Below are 19,038 nucleotides of genomic sequence, written 5' to 3'. Positions count from 1 at the left end.
GTTTTTGTGATGGCTGTGCAGGCGCGTTCGATGTAGCTGCAGGACGCTCTGTTTCCACAGAAGCTTCGCGGCCAGCACCGCCAGGCATGGTCACAGGATGCCTGCTAGCAGCGGCTTGGCAGTGGCCAGAGACTTGGCAGCAGCTGGACATGGTCCTGCAGCGGCCAGCGTCAAGCGCTGCTCTGCAGCTGTCGGAGGCAGGGCACGGAGGGGCTGGGGGACACTTGTTTAACGCAGTGCGGCCACGCGGGGCGCCTCCACCGTTCGGCTCGCCGGCAGCGCTTTTCGGCAGCGGTACGTCCCGGCACGGGCAGGCGGGGAGGCTCCGCACGGCCGCACGGCGCTGCGCGGGGGAGACGCCCCGGCACGGCCCGGCGGCGCGGCCCTGCTCGGCCGAGGTGCTCTCTTGCGCGCCCGGCGCAGCGTCCACCTCCCGCTGCCCCCTCCTCGCTGCCGGCCTCCGTGGGCGGCACCCGCAGTGTTCCCACCGTCATCCTTGCATTATTCTCAGTTTTCAATTGTTTTAGCAAGTCCACTATAAGCCTCCAAGGCTTTATCACATTAATGGCTGTCTCGTCTCCTATGGAGGCCGCTTCGATTATAATTTTGCCAGCCCACTTCCACTTTTCCAAGTCTAGAGCAATACCCTCGGAGTCTGTGGCTCTTACACCATGTGATTAAGGCTCTTAAAGCCTGTTTGCCGTATTTTATCCCTTTTTTTTTGTTAAAAAGGAAGTCCATACCTGTAGTATGGGGTCCTCCGGTGCTGAAATCCATGCACCCATGCTGGCAATGTCTCCCAATCACAAAAAGGGAAAAAGCAAAAAAAAATAGAAGGGAAGGTCCGGACCAAGTACGACTATCCCGCCGTTCTTCACAGCTCAAAGGCTGCGGGCAGCTCTCCCCGCTGCCCTGGCTGTCTCCCCGCTATACCTGCAGCAGCTGTTGCATCATGTCCAGGGGTCACCAATTGTCGCAGTTTTGCAGACAGACAAGCGACAAGACACACCGTGTTCATGCACAACAGCCCGCTTTCATTGAGTCCTCCTTTACTTACACAGAGTTGAAGGTCCGCGCGGTCGATCCCTGTGGGCTGAACCAGTGGCCACCCGGCCAACCAGCCAAGAGCTGCTTGTGTCCCCAATGGCCTGGGCCTGCTCTCCAACAGTCCACACTGCTCCGATTATGTAACCTACTGTCAAGGTGCTTATATAATTGCAGTTATATCTTCATTATTTCAGTTATAAAACAGGGAGTTATAAACTGGGATTAATTATTATTGTGAGGCCTTCAGGCCAGCTGCTGACCACCACAATAAGGTTACAGTGAATGGGGTGACGTCAGACTGGCGACCTGTCACTGGTGGGGTTCTGCAAGGCTCCATCCTCAGCCCTGTGCTCTTCAACGCAGGACTGGAAGGAATGCTAAGTAAATTTGTTGGTGACACTGAATTGGGAGGAACTGATGACTCCCTCGGGGTCAAAAAGGCCCTGCAGAGAGACCACAACAAATTAAAGGGCTGGGCAATCTCCAACTGTGTGAAGTTTAACAAGGGCAAGTGCCTGATTCTGCACCTGGGATGTGACAGCCCTGGCTGTGTGTATAGCCTGGGGTATGAGGGGCTGGAGCAGAGCTGTGGAAAGGGACCGGGGGGTACTGGTCAGTGGAAAGTTGAACATGAGTCAGCAGTGCCCTGGCAGCCAGGAGGGCCAACCCTGACCTAGGAGGCATCAGGACAGCATCACCAGCTGGGCAAGAGAGGAGATTGTCCCGCTCTGCTCTGCACTGCAGATACTATAAAAAATACTGCAGACTGAATTGCAGTATCTGATTGCTGATTTCAGCCCTCTAGCTTACTGGAGCAACTTTCTTGTCTTGCAACTTTTCCTCTCTAAAGAGGCTGTTTGCACTGCAGAATGGCATACAAACACAAGCTTTTAAAATTTTTAATTGTATTATAAAGAAAATCCAGAAACACTTTCTTTATAAACTCCCCTATTTGCATAGCAATCCAAACTACTACTGTAAATTACTGAGGCTGTACAGCCCAAGTGAACCATGCAGGTAAAACTTATAGGATGAATCTTCTATAAAAACAAACCCAACACCATTTAAGTTATTAGAAAACAACCCAACATTTTAATCTTGAAGACTTTTCAAACATTACTGCAAGATCATTGTGGAAAAACATGTTACTTCTTAGAAGGAAGTTAAGTATATCCAAACAAATTTGTATCTTCTTCAGTTACAAAGTTTGATTTTCCTTGTTCAGTTCCTCATTGCCAACATGGCATTTATATCCCAAATAAGATTTCGTAACTGATCCATGATCTGCTTCAGCTGCTGATTCTTCTGTTTCAGTTTCTGTGGGAAGAGTTTATTAGAAGTTTTTTTGTGACCAGTTCAAATAGCGCACTCAAAAATTCAACAAAAGTTACAGTGCTATGAAATGCTATATGAATCTTTTTCTCAGCTGTCAGTGAGCCCTATTAGTGGGATAATACATCTCCTTTAAAGCACATTCTAAAAATACAAGAAAGCCTCAAAAGTTAAGGACCATTGCTAGAGGGGGAATACTGTTTCTTTTCACAGCAGCCTTTTATCAAAACACCTGACACCTTCAAAAGCTGGAGGCTTGTGGGGATCAGTCCTCACTTTGAAAAGTCCAAAAGAGAGCATCCTAAGTTGGAAGAAAGAATTTGGGGAGAAGGTAAATTTATGTTTTAATCTATGTTTTAATCTATAATCTATGTTTTATAAATTGAGTTTAGAGAAAAATGAGGGATTAACAGTACATATTTGAACAAAGCACAAGGTACAGGTGAAGCAAATCAAGCTTTTACAGCCCCTCTGCTATATAGGTCAACTGTGATGCATTAAGAGTCCTGTCTTGAAAAAGGTTTTCCCAATCATGCTGAATTCTTTAAAATTGTGTATCTGTTTTTACAAACTGCAGAAGCATTTGGAGGAACAGAAGAACGGCAGACTAGCTTTTATTGGTTGCATTGCCAAAACTTAAAAATTATGTCTCTACAGAAAAAAGATCAGGGCACTAAGACATCACACAATTTCCCTAACCTGTCATGTTTCACAATAATACCCATATTTATTGTCTCATTTATGCATTTTCCTGCTCAAATCAAAGCCGTTGAGAACTAAGTTAGGTTGTTGTTGACAGTACACAGTCTGTCCTTTATTTCATTCGGATTTGATAAGATGTCAGCCTTCTTACATTAGAGATCAAACTACTTATTCATTAGGGAAGTCCGGAGTTCCAAGTGAAGTGAAAGCACAGGAAAGATTTGCTACCATCAAAACAGAACAAAATGTTTCAGGTTTGATGTAACTGTTATTTGTACTACACAAATGGCAACACATTAAAAGCGTAACTCAAACCAGTAATACAACTGAAGTATTACTGGAACAGAGGTAAACTGAAGCAATATCCTGAAAATTAGTCTCCTGAATTTTGATGCAGACAACACAACAATATTTTTAAGTTGCCAGCTGGTCATCTGGGAAAGAAGTCCAGAGAAAAAAAGGAAGGCTATTCACTTCAGACCTGTAAAAACAGTTTGAAGTAATATGGCAATTAGGCTTAGATTGCATGGGAAACATAGTAAGGGAAATACTCCTGAACACAGACTTTGCGGGACACATTCCCTGGAAGAAGAGACAACAGTCAGATCCAGACTCCCAAGAAGGATACAAAACCAGATGTAGGACAGTTCATGTGCACTAACATGGAATTTCTAATCAAGCATTTGACAGACTAAAAAGTGTTTTAAAGATAACTGTGCATTTATCTAATGCTTCTTTCTTTTCTGTTTGCTGATCCAAAGACTTCACAACATACAGCAGAGATTCAGCCCCTAAAGACAAGAGTGAAAGCTAAGAAGCATGTAGTTATCACAGCATCCAAATGACAGAGTTGCAAGTGTCTTCCTACAAAAGGTCATAAACACAAGATCTTGATGCTTGAGAAAGCACAAGAGGGATGAGATAAACAAGCATGTTCCTACCTGTGGCATTTTTTAACATAATTCTGTTTGCCATCCTCAACATTCAATTCTAGAGGAATCAGTGGCTGCTACATCAAAACTACTAGTTTAATGCAAGCTCTAACTCCCTCATATGGAGGGCATGCCATTCCAAGCTATTTCAAAACCTTTATCAATGGAAATGAAGGCTGAACAGTTGGTGATGGTAATTCAAATCACAGACAGAAATAAGAATCACTGACCTCTCTCTGATAAGCAGACTGTGTTCTCTCTCCATCCATGTCTCATTGTACTGTTACTCACATGAACTTTGTGTAAGTTATGCCCAAAAGACTCATTCTGTAAAACTGTTTTCCTTTCTAGTGAAAGTATTGACACTGTAAATTGTTTGATCTTTATTTGATGCTAGACAAGGGAACCTTCAGGCTGGATTTAATTTGTTTTCAAAGCATCTGTAAGGACAAGAAGTATAAAATTGTTTCTTTATTTATCTGAAGATAATTTTAGATCCTCATCTTTAGTGAAGAGCTAATTTCTTAGTTCTTCTACTTTTTCTAGAGCTAGAAAAAACATCTAAGATGAAGCACCATCCCTGGGTTGCTAGGCTGTTGAAAGAATAAAGAGATGAGAAAAAAATCCACTACAGAGAGCAGAGTCTCCTAATTGAAATGCATATAGTGATCTTCGTTACTGATCTTTGACAGGCAGTGGTCCACACCACAAAGTACTACATAATTAATATGTTCTGCACCACTGGAAGTGCTGGCCTCTGCTTAAGACTTTGCTGAGCCAGTAAGAACATCTCAACTCAAGTCTAACCTTGAAAAGATAGGTGAAATGGCTTTCTTGGGAAATGGGTGAGATCTTTAAGCAGCTTCTGCAGCAATGACAAATTTTCATTTGAACAGATTGCTCGCAAGTTGTCTCCCACTCTTTCCTCCTTCTGTTGAAATGACTTAATTGAACTCTAGACTGCTTCTCAGCATTAACAGTTGTATGCAACAAGAAAAACTACTTCATCCTACATACATGATTTTATCTTCTGACTTTATCTGTTTTAAGATAGCACAGAGAAATTCTATGAGGCTGTTTATAATGAGTTTAAGAGACCTAAATTCAAGTTACATCTGTGAGGCATGTTTCAGTTAGTCCCTCTCTGTCACAAAAGTGATCTGACTGAAAACCAGCCCTTTGGTGATACTAATATTCAATAGGATCCATTTTGACTGACCTTGCAAGTATTAAGGCCATCATGATGGAGTTGGCAAGGACTGCACCTTCCAGTAACCAATGAAACCTTAGTTGGCTTAGGTCAGGTAGGTCATTTATGAAAACACTTACTGAAGCACAAAACCCCCATAAATGAAACAAAGTGGGAGAACCATAACATACATCCAGAAAATAGCTGTCTTTCAAGGAAAAAAGCTGCCATAAAGAACCCGTCGTGTTACAGGCAGATTTGGGTTCAGTAGGACACAGTAATTTCAACTTTGACCGAAATAAATTTTTTACTAAAAGTCATTTTTGCTTCACTTGCATTTCATTAGAAATCAGTGCTGTCTAAACCAATTCACAGCATACAATCAGAGATGTATCAGAACCTTCTTTTGCGCACTGTTCTTGATTCCCTCCTCATTTTAAGCTCATGTATTCTTCAAATTTTAAAACTAAAACATCATTGTGAGTCATTATGCTGCACTCAATCCATTTGTTAGAAATCCTTTCTTCAGGCAAAGAAAATAATGTAAACACTGTGGAAGAGTAAGATCATGTTCTAACTGGTGCCTGTAAAAACATCAACAGTACTTGCTGATATTGTACAGGCTCTTCTTTTGCTTAAGAAAAAAAAGAAGCAAAGATCTGTTTCCAAGTTGAAAATCTTATGCAGAAGACCATTCTCCTGAATGCTGTGCCAGCTATAGTTTTTATCTGCTCCATTCAAGATCTACAATAGTACAGGCCAGAAGGATACCTCAGTGTAACATTAAATATTAATAACTGCAGTACCTTTACTTGCATAAATCTTAACAAAATTTTTAAAAAATTATGTTTACTTTGTTGATTAAGACTCTACTACAAGAGATGCAAGAGAATTCGCATCACATTCTTTCCCATGAGCATAGAATCATGGAACAATTTGGGTTGGAAGGGACTTCTAAAGGTCATCTAGTTCAACCCCACAATAAGCAGGGACATCTTCAACTACATCAGGTTGCTGAGAGCCCTGTCCAGCCTAACTGTGAATGTTCCCAGGGATGGGGCATCTACCATGTCTCAGGACAAGTGTTTTATCACCCTCAGCCTAAAAAATGTCTTCCTTATATTTAATCTAAATTGGCCTTCTTTTAGTTTAAAGCCATTACCCCTTGCCCTATTGCAACAGGCCCTGCTATAAAGTTTGTCCCCATCTTTCTTATAAGCCCCCCTTCGGTACTGAAGGGCTGCTGTAAGATCTTCCCAGTGTCTTCTCTCCTTCAGACTGAACAGCCTCAACTCTGTCAGCCTTTCCTCATAGGAGTGCTGTTCCATTGTTCTGATAATTTTTGTAGCCCTCTTCTGAACCCACTCCAATAGGTCCATGTCTTTCCTGTGCTGAGGAACCCAGAACTGGACACAATACTCATGTTACTCCTTCTGACTATTAAACTGCTGTAGGAAGTGATTCTTGAAAGTCTTATGAAGGTGACAGTGGCCTCCATGTTTCCAGGTAAGTCAAGCCCAATAAATTTCTAGAGAAAAACAATGTGTGTAATAGGAGGGTGACATTTATATGGTTCTTTTTTTAAATGAATGCTTAATGAAATCTCTGAAGTAAGAAGGTGGAAAAACCTGCTTTTTTCTTTTTTCCTTCAGTAGTCAAGAGACTATTACAACATTATAAGCATTTAGCTGGAAAAAAATATGGAAAAAATGCCCTCAACACTTTGCTTGAACTGTCTTAAAGCTGCCAAGTGATGTCTTAACTTACGGCTGCTCAATTGATACCAAGGCTCACTTTCCATCATAATAAACTCATATATCAATCTAGTTACAATTTTTCCCAAGGGTATAAAAAACATTCATCACTAATACAGTAACTGCTGTGCAATTAAATATTAACACACTCATTGTCCAGTATCTACAGCTTTTCCTGATGTCATCCACAGGCGTGACTGTTCTACACTTAGCAGAAATGAGAGACTTAGTTTTCAGCCTTGCTCCTCACCTGACAGCTGAAAGGAAAACTGCTTCTTCTGCATGTGTAACCCTGTGTTCCTGAAACAAACACAAGCACCAGTGACAGCCTATGCTCTGCTGCAAGCTCAGTACTTTTCACCTACTGACCCATACTGTTGTTCTGAGAGGAATAAACACATTCATTCAAATAGATGGATGTTTGCTTCATACCAATTATTTATCGTTCAGCAATGAGGTCTGAGGTCTTATTTACTGAGTACCAACTAAGCTCTGTAGCTTGTAATGGAATTATTCAATCCCCAACGTGCTTCTCCACCACACTTCTCAGTGTTACATCCCCATTCTTAACATGAAAATCCCACAGATGTATGATCCTCAGTTACAGATGGCAAACTCAGTCACACGAACACTACAGATAAAACCGCAGTGCTGCCAACTTTGTCCAAAGACATTTAAGATTCATGTTCATCTCCAAACTTCATATTTTAACAGCTTCCCACATATTCAAAGCTACCATGAGCCATAAAGGGAAGAATGAACAACCACCACAGATAATTTGTGGCAGAGAAAAAAAAATTCAGCTCCCAAGAGCTGCCTTAGTTAGTTACTCACTACACACAACAAATCCTTCTTTCTCATTCCCAAATTCCCTGCTTGCTCAATAGCGTAATGCCAGTTACGCAATACACAAACCAGGATTTTTATAATCTTATTTACTACAATACTGATTCAATCTAAATAGTACCTAGTCTGCAACAAAAGCAGAATAGCTCAAAGGATTCTTCCAGAAAATAAAGTGGGAAGGGGGGAAGAGGAATCAAATATGATAATGCAATAAAGGTTGTATAATATACATCTGTATGAGGACAAAAGGGGACAATTGGGATTTTACAGGCAGCTTTATGTTCACTTTTTCCAAACTTTTTTCAACTTTGTAAGCATGATATGGTTTGGATATAGGATGCAACGTGAAAAACTTTGTGGGCAACATTTTATACAAAACTGGAAAGGAAGTAATTATCTGGAACAAAAATGTGTCTGAATGCTGAGAAAGCTGTTTTATGACATAACAAGACCACTCTACTTAATTTTCTATTGGAGAGGGGGGGATGCTTCTGATGAAAAAGGAAACATTTCAACTCATCTGCAAGAAAGGCGAGGAGGTAGATCCAGAAAATTACAGGCTAGACAGCCTAACCCCTGACTCCTGAAAGACTATGCAGCAAATTCTTCTGGAGGTCACATCTAGACACAGAAATGATAAGGTGACTGGAAACAGTCATACTGGATTTCCTAAAGATGCCTTGTGCCTGACCAGCATGACAGCTTTCTATCAAGAAATGACTGTGTGGCAAAGGGAGAGCAGAACATTTTCTTCACTTTCATAAAGTAAAATAATTCATTAGTCAGACTTTTGACACAGTCTCTCATTGCCTTGTAGCCATATTGGAGAGATGTGGTTTGGATAGGTGAATTACTGGGTTGACGGAAAACTGGCTGGACTACGGCATTCTAAATGCTGGGATCATCAGTATTAAGACCAAGTGCTAGTTGGTCACTCTTGAAGTTTCTCACGACTGATACTAAGGTAAACATTCTTAATATCCTCATTAATGACTAATCCACACATAATGACTCAATCACCATACCAAAGTTATCAAATTGGTGGACAGTGACAAACCGGGGGAAGTGAAAAATATACTCAGTGGTGGGATGTTGGATTCAGATGGACCTCAACAGGTAGGAAAGGCAGGCTAACACCTATCTCAGGAACGTCAATTAAAGCAACATCCTGCATCTGCTCACAGAATAAACCCATACAACAGCACAGGCAGAGGGCTGACTGAATAGAAATAAAATTTGCAAAAAAGGATCTGAGGTCCTTTTTGATAATTTCTGACAAGTTGAACATGAGACATCAGCAGATCTGCTTTGCAACAAGGAAGACAAACTGCACTCTGCCCTATATTAGCTGGAGTGTACCTCTCAGGTCAGGTGAAACTATTATACTCTACTCTATTTGTCTCTGGAGAATGATTGTCCACTTTGGGGATCAATACAAAGCTCTATCAGACTGGATAATGCCTAGTGGAAGGCCACCACAATGATTAAATCTGTGTTTGTTCAATCTCAAGCAGAGAAGGCCATAGGGCAGGACCACAGTGCTATCTTCAGCTACCTAATGAAGCTCACAGAAAAGACAAAGCTGGACTCTTCTTGAGTGTACACAGCAAAAGGATGAGGGGCAGTGAATATACAAGTTACGACAAAGAAAATTCCAAAGCAACATTACGAAAACTTTCACAGTAAAAGTCAACCCTTAAGAAGGGTCCAGAAAAGATGGAATTTCAGTCCTTACAGATATTTGAAATACTACCAGATATGAGCTCGAGCAGCTGGATATAACTTTGCTGGTTGGTCCTGTTTTGAGCAGGGGCCTGAACCAGGTAGTCTCCAGACCTCCCACTGAGCCTAAATTCCTCTGATTCTGCCATTGCAGATAGTCAGTTTGGGTACTCAAAAAATGATGGAACTGCCTCCAGTGCAGATTAATCTTCCCAGAAGGTGTCCAAGTAATGAATTCTTCCCCTCTTGCCAAAGTATTCCTTGGTGCACGCTCATATTTTGGGTAAAAAAGGACTCTACACATACAAAACAAATTAAAATACATGCAAATGGTGTGAAAGGTAGTTTAAAAGGAATTTAGGTTTTTGGCATAGTCCTAAAAAACCTCAGCTGCAAGGCATAATGTTTGTGTTATCAAAAAAAGCCCAGAGCTAAACTTGTTACAGCTTAACTTAAAAATCTGTCACGTAGATTGTCTTTTCCTCTCTTAGCAAGATCACTGTTAAACACTTAACGAACACTAGTTAAGAATATCAAATATTATTGTTTTCTAAAGGGTCACTTGGAATGTTCTACTGCTATTTTGCTTCATTTTCATCCAAACGTACTTACCCTACTAATTATGTGATGGTTTTCCTAAGTGCTTCACTAAAACCAGACCTACAGCATGAATGAAACCTAAGCTGTACTTGCTCCACTTCTAAAAGCAAGCAGTAAAGAAAACCATTGATAAGGCAGCAATACAGATTAAATAATTCTCAATTTTTGATTTGCATTTTCTGTTTCAAGTCTTGTCAAATGTGCTATAAGACCACAGACTGAAGGTGAGACTGAAATCTTGAAAATACTACTGATGCTTCAACACTTAAAAGGTGAAAACTTAATAGATAGAATATTAAACACTAGAAGAACATGAATAGAAGAGAGGAAATCTTGGTACCATCTCCCATTTGCTGCAAATACATTAATTTCAATGAAAACTGGATCAAGACAAGTACTAGAAGACCAATGCAAATGCTAAACTGATTCTGTAACAGTAATTTATTCCAAAATAAAGTCAACCACCTCAACAATTTACAAGCCCAGAAAGCATATACAAATAAAAAGGAATAAGCTACATTTTTGGGAACTGCAGGAGAGAATTGTTTAAGACGAGACAGAGGTAGTCAGTGCTCAAGAAATGGTTTGTTTTATAATAATGGTACAAACTTCTTATTGCAGGCAAAACTCCCTTGTGTTATAAAGCTTAATAGGTTTTACTTAAACCTACAGTTGCTAATTATTACTGAATTGCTAGGACAGAAATTCATTGCCTTGTAAACTAATCTATATTTTAAATTAACAGACAAGTACTTACATAGCCAAGGTCAGCACATTAAACTTTCTGACCTAAAAGGTAACTCTAATGTAGCAGAATAATTAATTAAGACCAAAAGATGTCACAGTAAACCAACATCAAAAAGCTCCTGCAGTTTTTAGGAACTCTGATACATTAACAGGTTCTCTTGCCCCATGAACAAGATGGTGAGTATAGGAAATACCTTATGCTCCCCTTCTCCACTGAGGATGCTCCCTTCTCAGACAACTGCAGTAGCAAATCAAAGCTGCTATTTTTCAAGTCAGTGTTTCATGGAATGAGGATATTTTTGTGTGAGAACATATGATCCACAAGGTTTGTTAGAGCTACTGCTAGCTTTGGCAGTGCTCCACACTGTGGGGCAGTTAGTACCTTTCACATACATCCAGAGCCACTAAAGAAAATCAGGCTGGGATACCACAGCAAGAAGGGAAAAATTAAGAGCCAGGGCAGGTCTAAGAATTATTTCAAAGATTGCAATAGTGTCAAAGTATTGGGTTATTGCAATAGTGATTTTTTGGTACCAATAACATGCAACACTGAAAAAATAATGCCTATTACAGCAAAAAGGATTAGGAGAGAACAGGACAAGAAGCTGAAGGAAGAAAAGATATGGTCAAGAATATAAAAAGCTTCTTTAACTATCATGTTGGTTTCCCTGTCACAGCATTTTCATCAATATTTTGTATTACTAAAGTTTTCCTAAAATGAATTAATCAAATTGAGTTGGAGGTGGACATTACACACTACAGAGGACTGAAGAGCTGTCAAGTTTGCGAGCTAAGAATCAGAGTAAGCCCTCCTTGAGCCCAGCAGCCAGTGTTAGAAATTAGACTGATTATCTAATTCTAGTGATTTTTCTTTGCAAAAAGAAAGAATTTATGTATTTCTAGTCATAAAAGCATTTCCTCATCTGTAATGTATTAAAACTTGAACTTTGAAAATGGTAGTAGATGTGCTCATGCAACTGGAGGGAGACAAAAAAAAATCAGTGAACTTTCAAAAAACAAGTTTAACTTCCTTTTGCTGCAGTTACTAAGCATTTGCCCACAAGAATACTAGAGAAAGTTCAACTATCTCGTAAAGATTTACTGTGGAAAATCTGGAAATTAGGCCTAGGCATTTAAGTATAAATACAGGATTTCAGACCATATTTAAGTGAAGGTTTCAATGCATCCTTAATTACCAGTTTGCTATCAATGGTAACACCATCAACCTTTTTAAGGTTCAGAACTCTTCATAAAAATTTATGAAATTATTTTCACAAGATCACGCCAAGGAGGTTTAAAACCATATTAGCATACAAATACAACAACAAGGGCAAAACTATGTCATAGAACTATTAAAACCACAGCAAATACGGACAGTTAAGCTTATTAACACTTTAAGATTGCAAATAAATGTGCATAAATTCACAGTACAATATTACATACAATATAATAGATACAGCCCTGCTACATCAGCACTGAAGAGAAAGATTACAAGACGAAAGCTGACAGCTGCATTTCTCTAAATTCACGTAGTCCTCATTTTCTCCTATACAATACACATGCATTTTTCTAAATAAATGGGTTATGAAAAATTCAATACATGTACGATTGTGGAAGACAAATTAAAATATTGGAAATATTTTAAAAGCCAAAAATCCATCAATTATTCATTTCACAAATAAACATTTTATTCATTTATTTCTTTTGTTCAGTTATTTTTGTAGATTATAACTAATTTTTACTGAGCATTTACAGATATTACATCTATATAAATATTTATTTAATTGTATATTTGTATTTTACAGATTGAAGAAACAATGTTCAAAATTGTGGTCTGGTAAAACAACATATTTTTAATCTCAATATTATATTAGCATTTACTACAGCATAATTACTTTTAGATTTGAATCACTCTTTACTAATTGTATCCAGTTACACAATGCCACTCAAACTGAAAATTTAACATTTTAACTCATTTAGCATTTATAATTCATAGTACATTTTCTCTGAATGTGTGAAGATTCAATAAATGTTCCTCTTTACAGTATGCCTCAAACTGTCGAAATACAGAAGGTAGCCCTGAAATTTCTCACAGAATTGTAATAATATTTACACATCTGGTGTTCAATATCAATTATTTTAACAGCTAAGGTAAGTTTTGAAGATAAGTAAGTTCAACAAGCACCTTAGCTCAATTTGTACTTTCAATATCTAGTGGGTTACATATAAACATAACACACTGTATTCATAAGAATATATGTCATTTTAAAAGAGAGGCGAATTAAAATTGTTAGGAAACCTAAACTCCACTGCCAGTGGTACAGCTAAAAAATAGTTGTTTAACTAAAAGGTCAATTCTGAAGTATTTATATGCAAAAAGTATTTATCTACAATTTTGATAGTAGTCATCACACATTCTGTATTTAGCACAGCAATCTTGAAATTTAAGCTTTGTAGCGTGAAAATGACATTTCTCATTTTATGCAAATAAATTACAACTTTGTTACCTTATTTACTTCCATGATTTCCCTTCTCTCTTCACTAGCAAAACGAAGCTGACTTGCAGCACCACGATCATCATGCTTGGAGCCATCTTCTTCAACATATGGAATAAGTTGCTGTGAAGACAAGAAACATCAGCTTTAGAGAAAAAAAAAACGAAGAAAGGGAAAAAAAAAGAAAAAAAAAAGAGAAGAAAAAAATTCAAAAATCAAATCCAGGAAATACATAAGGTACTACCATTTTCTCCACAGGTTCTAACTGCCCAAGAGAAAGTGGAGACAAGCCTGCTTGCCACCTCAAACCTAAGGGCCTTGGAATGACCTCAGTTGGTTCTCCAGGAAAACAATGAGCTTCAAAAAGACACATTCTCACACATTACCAAGCCTAGACCAAAGATATTTCGTAACTGCAGGCAGAAGTCAGTCTTTTCATTTTAAGATGTTTATCATGGATAATCCTTGTAGTTTTGAATTCCGCAGATTGGGATTTTTAAATTTACTATTCCACACTAAGAAATGAAACTGCAAACATAAAGTTATCATTTTTATAAAGCATTTTAGTGATATACTAAATATAATTATGACTGGCTTTACATAGCTATTTGGTTAATACTCTAGTTATGACTTGCTATTTTAATGAGCCTCTGTTTGGCTACTCTTAAGACGAGGCCCACAGTTACCCAAGAGTTTTTCTTGAAGTATTTCTCACTGTAATCTCCTCAGACACACAGTATCATAGTTTGGTTTCGGCTGGAGAAGACCATAGTGCACTGTCTGTTTTGTAAGCTTCAACAAAGCCAAAAATCCTTGATGAAGAATTTCTTAATGAATACTACTGTATGTTTCCTTCCTAAAAAAAAAAATAAATCAAAAAAGAAACATACTAGATACAAAACAAATACTTGCTTCTGTGTCAGAACACTCCCAAGCTACTAAAAATTTCCAAAAAAATAATACACCCATGAAGTCCATAGTCTGGCATTGTTTTTTCTGTCCTGGACTATGCAAAATTATATCCATGTTCACATACACACTACAGAAAAATGGAAGACTAGTATTGATAAAAGTGAGCAAGAAGACATTCATTTAAAAGCCTGGGAGCAAGCTGCTCATCAAGTGCATATTAACTTGTTACTTAGGTTGCAATGTAATGTTACAAAATGTTCAGTGCCTTCAGCACTCTGATGGAAAACTTACTTTGATTTAACCCACTGAAAATTTAATTCCTTTCTCTCCAAAAATTTTTGCAGCCATTCTTACTAAACTTAGCAAAATGGACAAAAGCTACCACAATAAAGTCTGCCGTGAAAAAGTAGTAAATGTTGATCACTTACTACATTTGCAGACCATAAAGAAGAAGTAGTGGGGCTGCTATACGCTCCTGGAAAAAAACTCTCTCCGATGGAAAAATTAAGTAGCACTCAAAGTAGAACATTTCCTTTGAAGACCTCCCTGTCTTTCAGAAAAGGTAATAGATTAAAAAAAGAACCAAACAACAAACCCACAAAGAAAAGTTGAACTATACCTAATACACAAAAGAAGCCGGAAATGTAATCCTTGTAGGCAGATCTCCTTCACAATTATCTCATGCCTTGCTATGTTGGTTAACAGAAAGTTAGTAACACCTATTACACATTAGTACACATTAACAGAAAGTATGAGAACATTTAAAATATCAGTAATAATGGAATACTAGTAGGTATAGACTTCTCTAGACTGTGCAAAAAAAAAGAGTTTTGTTGATATTCTGTAAAGACATGATTAGAATATTGGCCATTAAATAATACAATTGAGACTACTATTGAAATACTGTAAGAAGAATTTAAGAAAACTGATCCAAGGGGAATGGTGTGCCACTGCCATTGACTCTAACCAAGAAAAACATGAGGAGGCAGGCATCTACTAACTTCAGAGCAGAAAAGACTAAGCAGATTAAAAACAAAATACTCCAACTATCCATAAAAAACTCTGCTGTGACTAAGTTATCAGTGAAATCTTGCATTAAAAAAGCCTGAAGTGACTACACATTTTCGCTATGGAGATTCTTTTTCATCCTGGTAACGGCAAAAAAATGTGAAAAGTTATAAAAAAACCCCAACCCCACCTCATTCCATTGATATTGGAAAATAAGACACATGAAAAACTTTTAAAGAGGGCACAAGTATTTGGTTATTGCACACAAGTCAACACACCATGAAAACAGGTTTTATTTTCTTAAATGGGAAAATTAACTTATTACCTTGCTTGCTGTCAGGTTTCCACATATATTTCTCTGAAACCCTTGTCAAAAGTCAGCGGCTGCTAACTGAAATAGTAGTCTAGAATGAACTGTACAGAATGGACTTCTTCATTTATTTATTCCTATTCCGTTAAGAGACTCAAACTTCAAATACAATGTCTAAATAATTAAAATTCAATGGACAGTCAAAAGTCCATCAATAAATTGTCTCAGGATCCAGAGGTCAGTAAGTAAGGAATTTCAAAGTTCTGGTTAATATAGAGTGGTAGAAACTCAAATTGTAACAAAACCCAGAGTTTAAGAGTATTACTAGAAATTAGAAACAACTTATGAGGAGGGAAGATGACATTTAGATTTTATGAGCAACAGCAGTTTTGTTAAGAAAAACTCTGGTCAATCCTCCTCCCAGGAAGTTTTATGTTGTAACTTTTCTATCACCACTGCACATTTAGGTTTGGTTCATACTGGCCAGCAGGTTAGGAATAGCTGAGTGAGGGAATTATGGAGGCACAGACTAATGGCCAGAGAGAGTAAATAATACTTATTATTCAGGAGCCAGGCTGACAGGTGAGAGCTTAAAGCAGGCCTTTTCCCACTTTTTTCAAAAAATTTGCCCTGATCCTCTTTTTTTTTCCTAGGGGAAACAAATTGGTGAAGATACCAAGAAGCCAGAGGAAAAAAGACTAAAATTTTAAAGTAAGTTTGCTTTCTCAGAATCACAGAATCAATTAGGCTGGTAAAGACCTTTGAGATCAAGTCCAGCTTACGACAGAACACCGTGTCAACTAGACACTAAGTTTCACAATCTTTCAATGAGCTCTAATTAATAAACAGAATTCAGTTCACTGAAAAATTCCAGTATCATGAAAACTTGTTATGAGTCTCCTGCAACTGAGATGGATGGATGATTTGCTATCCAGAGTGGTTATTCTGATTTGCAATTTATACATAAATAAAGATACTTACTTCTATGGGAACGGGATCGAGCCCAGCACAGTTTTCATTGCATTTGTCATAGACTAATCTCAGTTTTCTGAAGAGTATTGATAGCTGACGGAGATGTTCCTGCAGCTTTGCCAGTCTGTCTTGATATGTTGCAGTATGATAAGTAACACCATTTGGTAACTTAGAGAACCAAAACATTAAAAATATTACAATAAAGCTTCTGTCACATGAAATAAATAAACTCAAAGATATCAGACAGGTTTTTGTATATTTTAAAATAAGACAATCACACTTTTCCCATAGCAATCACTGAAATTTTTATTTTCTTTACAAGCAAAATTATGTATTTTATGTACTCAATCACTGCTGTCAAACACCCTCATGTATTCTACACTTTGGTCATTGTCAATAGCTCTGACTTTTCAGTGAGTGTCTTCACAATGCTTAAATATGACGCCATTGTGATCCAAGTATTATGCTTTGAGATTTTGTGTTTCAACCCCAGGCCACTCAACTCAGTGACACAAGAGTCATGAAAATACAGAAGGAGTGAGAGTGATTATTTATCTTGTACACTCCACAGAGAGAACACAACAAAAGTTTCTATGTTTTCTCAGTAAGTAGACACAAACAAGGATTATGTCCATTTTCCTAACAAAAAAAAAAAGTTTTACGTGGAAAATATTACAGAAAAAGATCAACGAAAATTCCTGTACATTTACTCCCCATATGTTAACATAAACAGAGAAACGTAACTGACATACGAACAGACTTCATTATACATAAAAAGAAACACGGTTACTAAGCGTATTTAGAGTTTTTTTATTGTGGGGGCAATGACAATTCAGCATTTCTGAATTTTCACAATCTTCACTTAATGTACAGGAGTAAGCAAATATATTAAGAGTAGTACTCACTTCTTCAACCAATCCTCCTTTTCAGAGCAGTTTGATCGAGTTTTCTAGATGACCTAAGGCATCTCCTGAGTCTATATATACTGGCAGTCGGTGATAAAAACACGGCAAGTTGAGTGCATAATGAATAGTTGTTTCTCACCTGCATATTCCTCAGTAACTGGAAGATTTCCATGGTTCGAAAGACAATGTCCTGCACGGTCTCCTGGCCGATGCGGCAGAGGGAAGCCGTGTTCACCTCCCTGGCAGCCTGAGCCTGCGTCCCAGAGAAAGCTCCCGGCGGCATCCCCGCCCCAGCCAGAGGGGGGGTCGACATCTCCTGGCGTTACCCAGTCACACTGGGGCGAGCTGCACAAAAAAAGTGATGATGAACAGCCAAATACTTGTTTGAGTCTATCCTAGCAAACTTCTGTAGAGCGGCCATCCCACTCCTTTTCCCTGTACGCGGCTCTGTCCAACGGATGAGGCCGGCTCAGCGCAGCACCCCTTGGTCCGGACACCGCTCCCTGACCCACCGCAGCTTTGCCGAGCGGTGGAACTGCGGGTGCCCCTCACGCACCTCCCTCCCCTCAGAGCGGGCGCGCCCCTGCCCGATCCGTCCCAAGGGGAACACGACAGAGGTTTCTGCCAAGCTCCAGCAGGCAGAATCGCAGCCCTGGGCTCCGGGACCGGCACCTGCCCGACCCTGACCCACCCGCTCCCGGGGCCGGGGCGAAGCGGTGCCCCGGACCCTCAGCCCACCCCCGACCCCACGCTCCCGCCCGTGCCCGGCCCCGCCCCGCGCTGCAGCCGCCCCGGACGCGCCGCACTCACGGAGCCGCGGCGCCGCGGCCCCCGGACCCGCGCGGGCGGAAGCACTTCCCGGCGGCCGGCGCCGTCACAGCCGGCGAGGCGGGAGCGGCGGGCGGGGCCGGGGCTCTGTCACGCCGGCTTCGGGCCGCCCCTGTGCAGCTGCTCTCCGTCGAACGTCTCGCTCGGGAATCGGGGCGTTTTTCTGTCTTGCTGAATCCAATGCGGGTTTGCGGGCAGGTCAGCCAGCATGCGGGCTCTTGAGGTTGAAAGGTTTGGTCAAAATCCCCAGGCATGTTCATACAGTCCCACCACTCCCCTGTCAGATCGTAGAATCATTGAACAGTTCGGGTTGGAAGTGACCTTTAAGATCATTTAAGGTCAGGTCCCCACCCACGGGCAGGGACGCCTTCCACTAGGCCAGGTGCTCCATCCAGCCTGGCCTTGAGCACTGCCAGGGATGGGGCAGCCCCAACTTCTCCAGGCACCCTGTTCCAGTGTGCCACCACCCTCACAGTAAAGGATTTCTTCCTAACACCTAAACCTACTGGTTTTCAGTTTGAAGCCATTCACCCTTTCTTATCACTACAGTTCAGGATGAAGAGTCCCCCTCCACCTTCCCTGTAGGCCCCATCAGATACTGGAAGACTTCTATGAGGTCTCTTTCTTTTCTCCAGACTGAACAGCCCCAGCTCTCTCTGCCTGTCTTTGTAGGAGAGATGCTCTAGTCCCATCACACTGATAAATGGCTGAATATCTGTTTTGTGGGATAAGTATGT

The 19,038-nt window shown here is 39.9% G+C and overlaps 1 protein-coding gene across 2 annotated transcripts; it reads right to left on the bottom strand.

The window, feature by feature from the left end:
• Nucleotides 1–2,110: 2,110 nt before the first annotated feature.
• MED30 (mediator complex subunit 30) lies at nt 2,111–18,372 on the bottom strand. 2 transcript variants are annotated; one of them, XM_069005369.1, is made up of 6 exons: nt 18,284–18,372; nt 17,613–17,818; nt 16,578–16,736; nt 14,707–14,828; nt 13,379–13,489; nt 2,276–2,364 (listed from the first exon to the last, which is right to left on the bottom strand). In XM_069005369.1, exons 2-5 carry the CDS (start codon nt 17,784–17,786, stop codon nt 13,384–13,386), a joined length of 561 nt encoding a protein of 186 aa, XP_068861470.1. In that variant the 5' UTR covers nt 17,787–17,818; nt 18,284–18,372; the 3' UTR covers nt 2,276–2,364; nt 13,379–13,383. The 2 variants fall into 2 exon arrangements, with proteins under 2 accessions (XP_068861471.1, XP_068861470.1); XM_069005370.1 differs by lacking the exon at nt 14,707–14,828 and having other exon boundaries at nt 2,111–2,364.
• Nucleotides 18,373–19,038: the final 666 nt, after the last annotated feature.

Source organism: Aphelocoma coerulescens, chromosome 2 (assembly GCF_041296385.1).
Source record: "Aphelocoma coerulescens isolate FSJ_1873_10779 chromosome 2, UR_Acoe_1.0, whole genome shotgun sequence".
Taxonomy (NCBI): Eukaryota; Metazoa; Chordata; class Aves; order Passeriformes; family Corvidae; genus Aphelocoma; species Aphelocoma coerulescens.
This window is presented reverse-complemented; position numbering and strand designations above follow the sequence as displayed.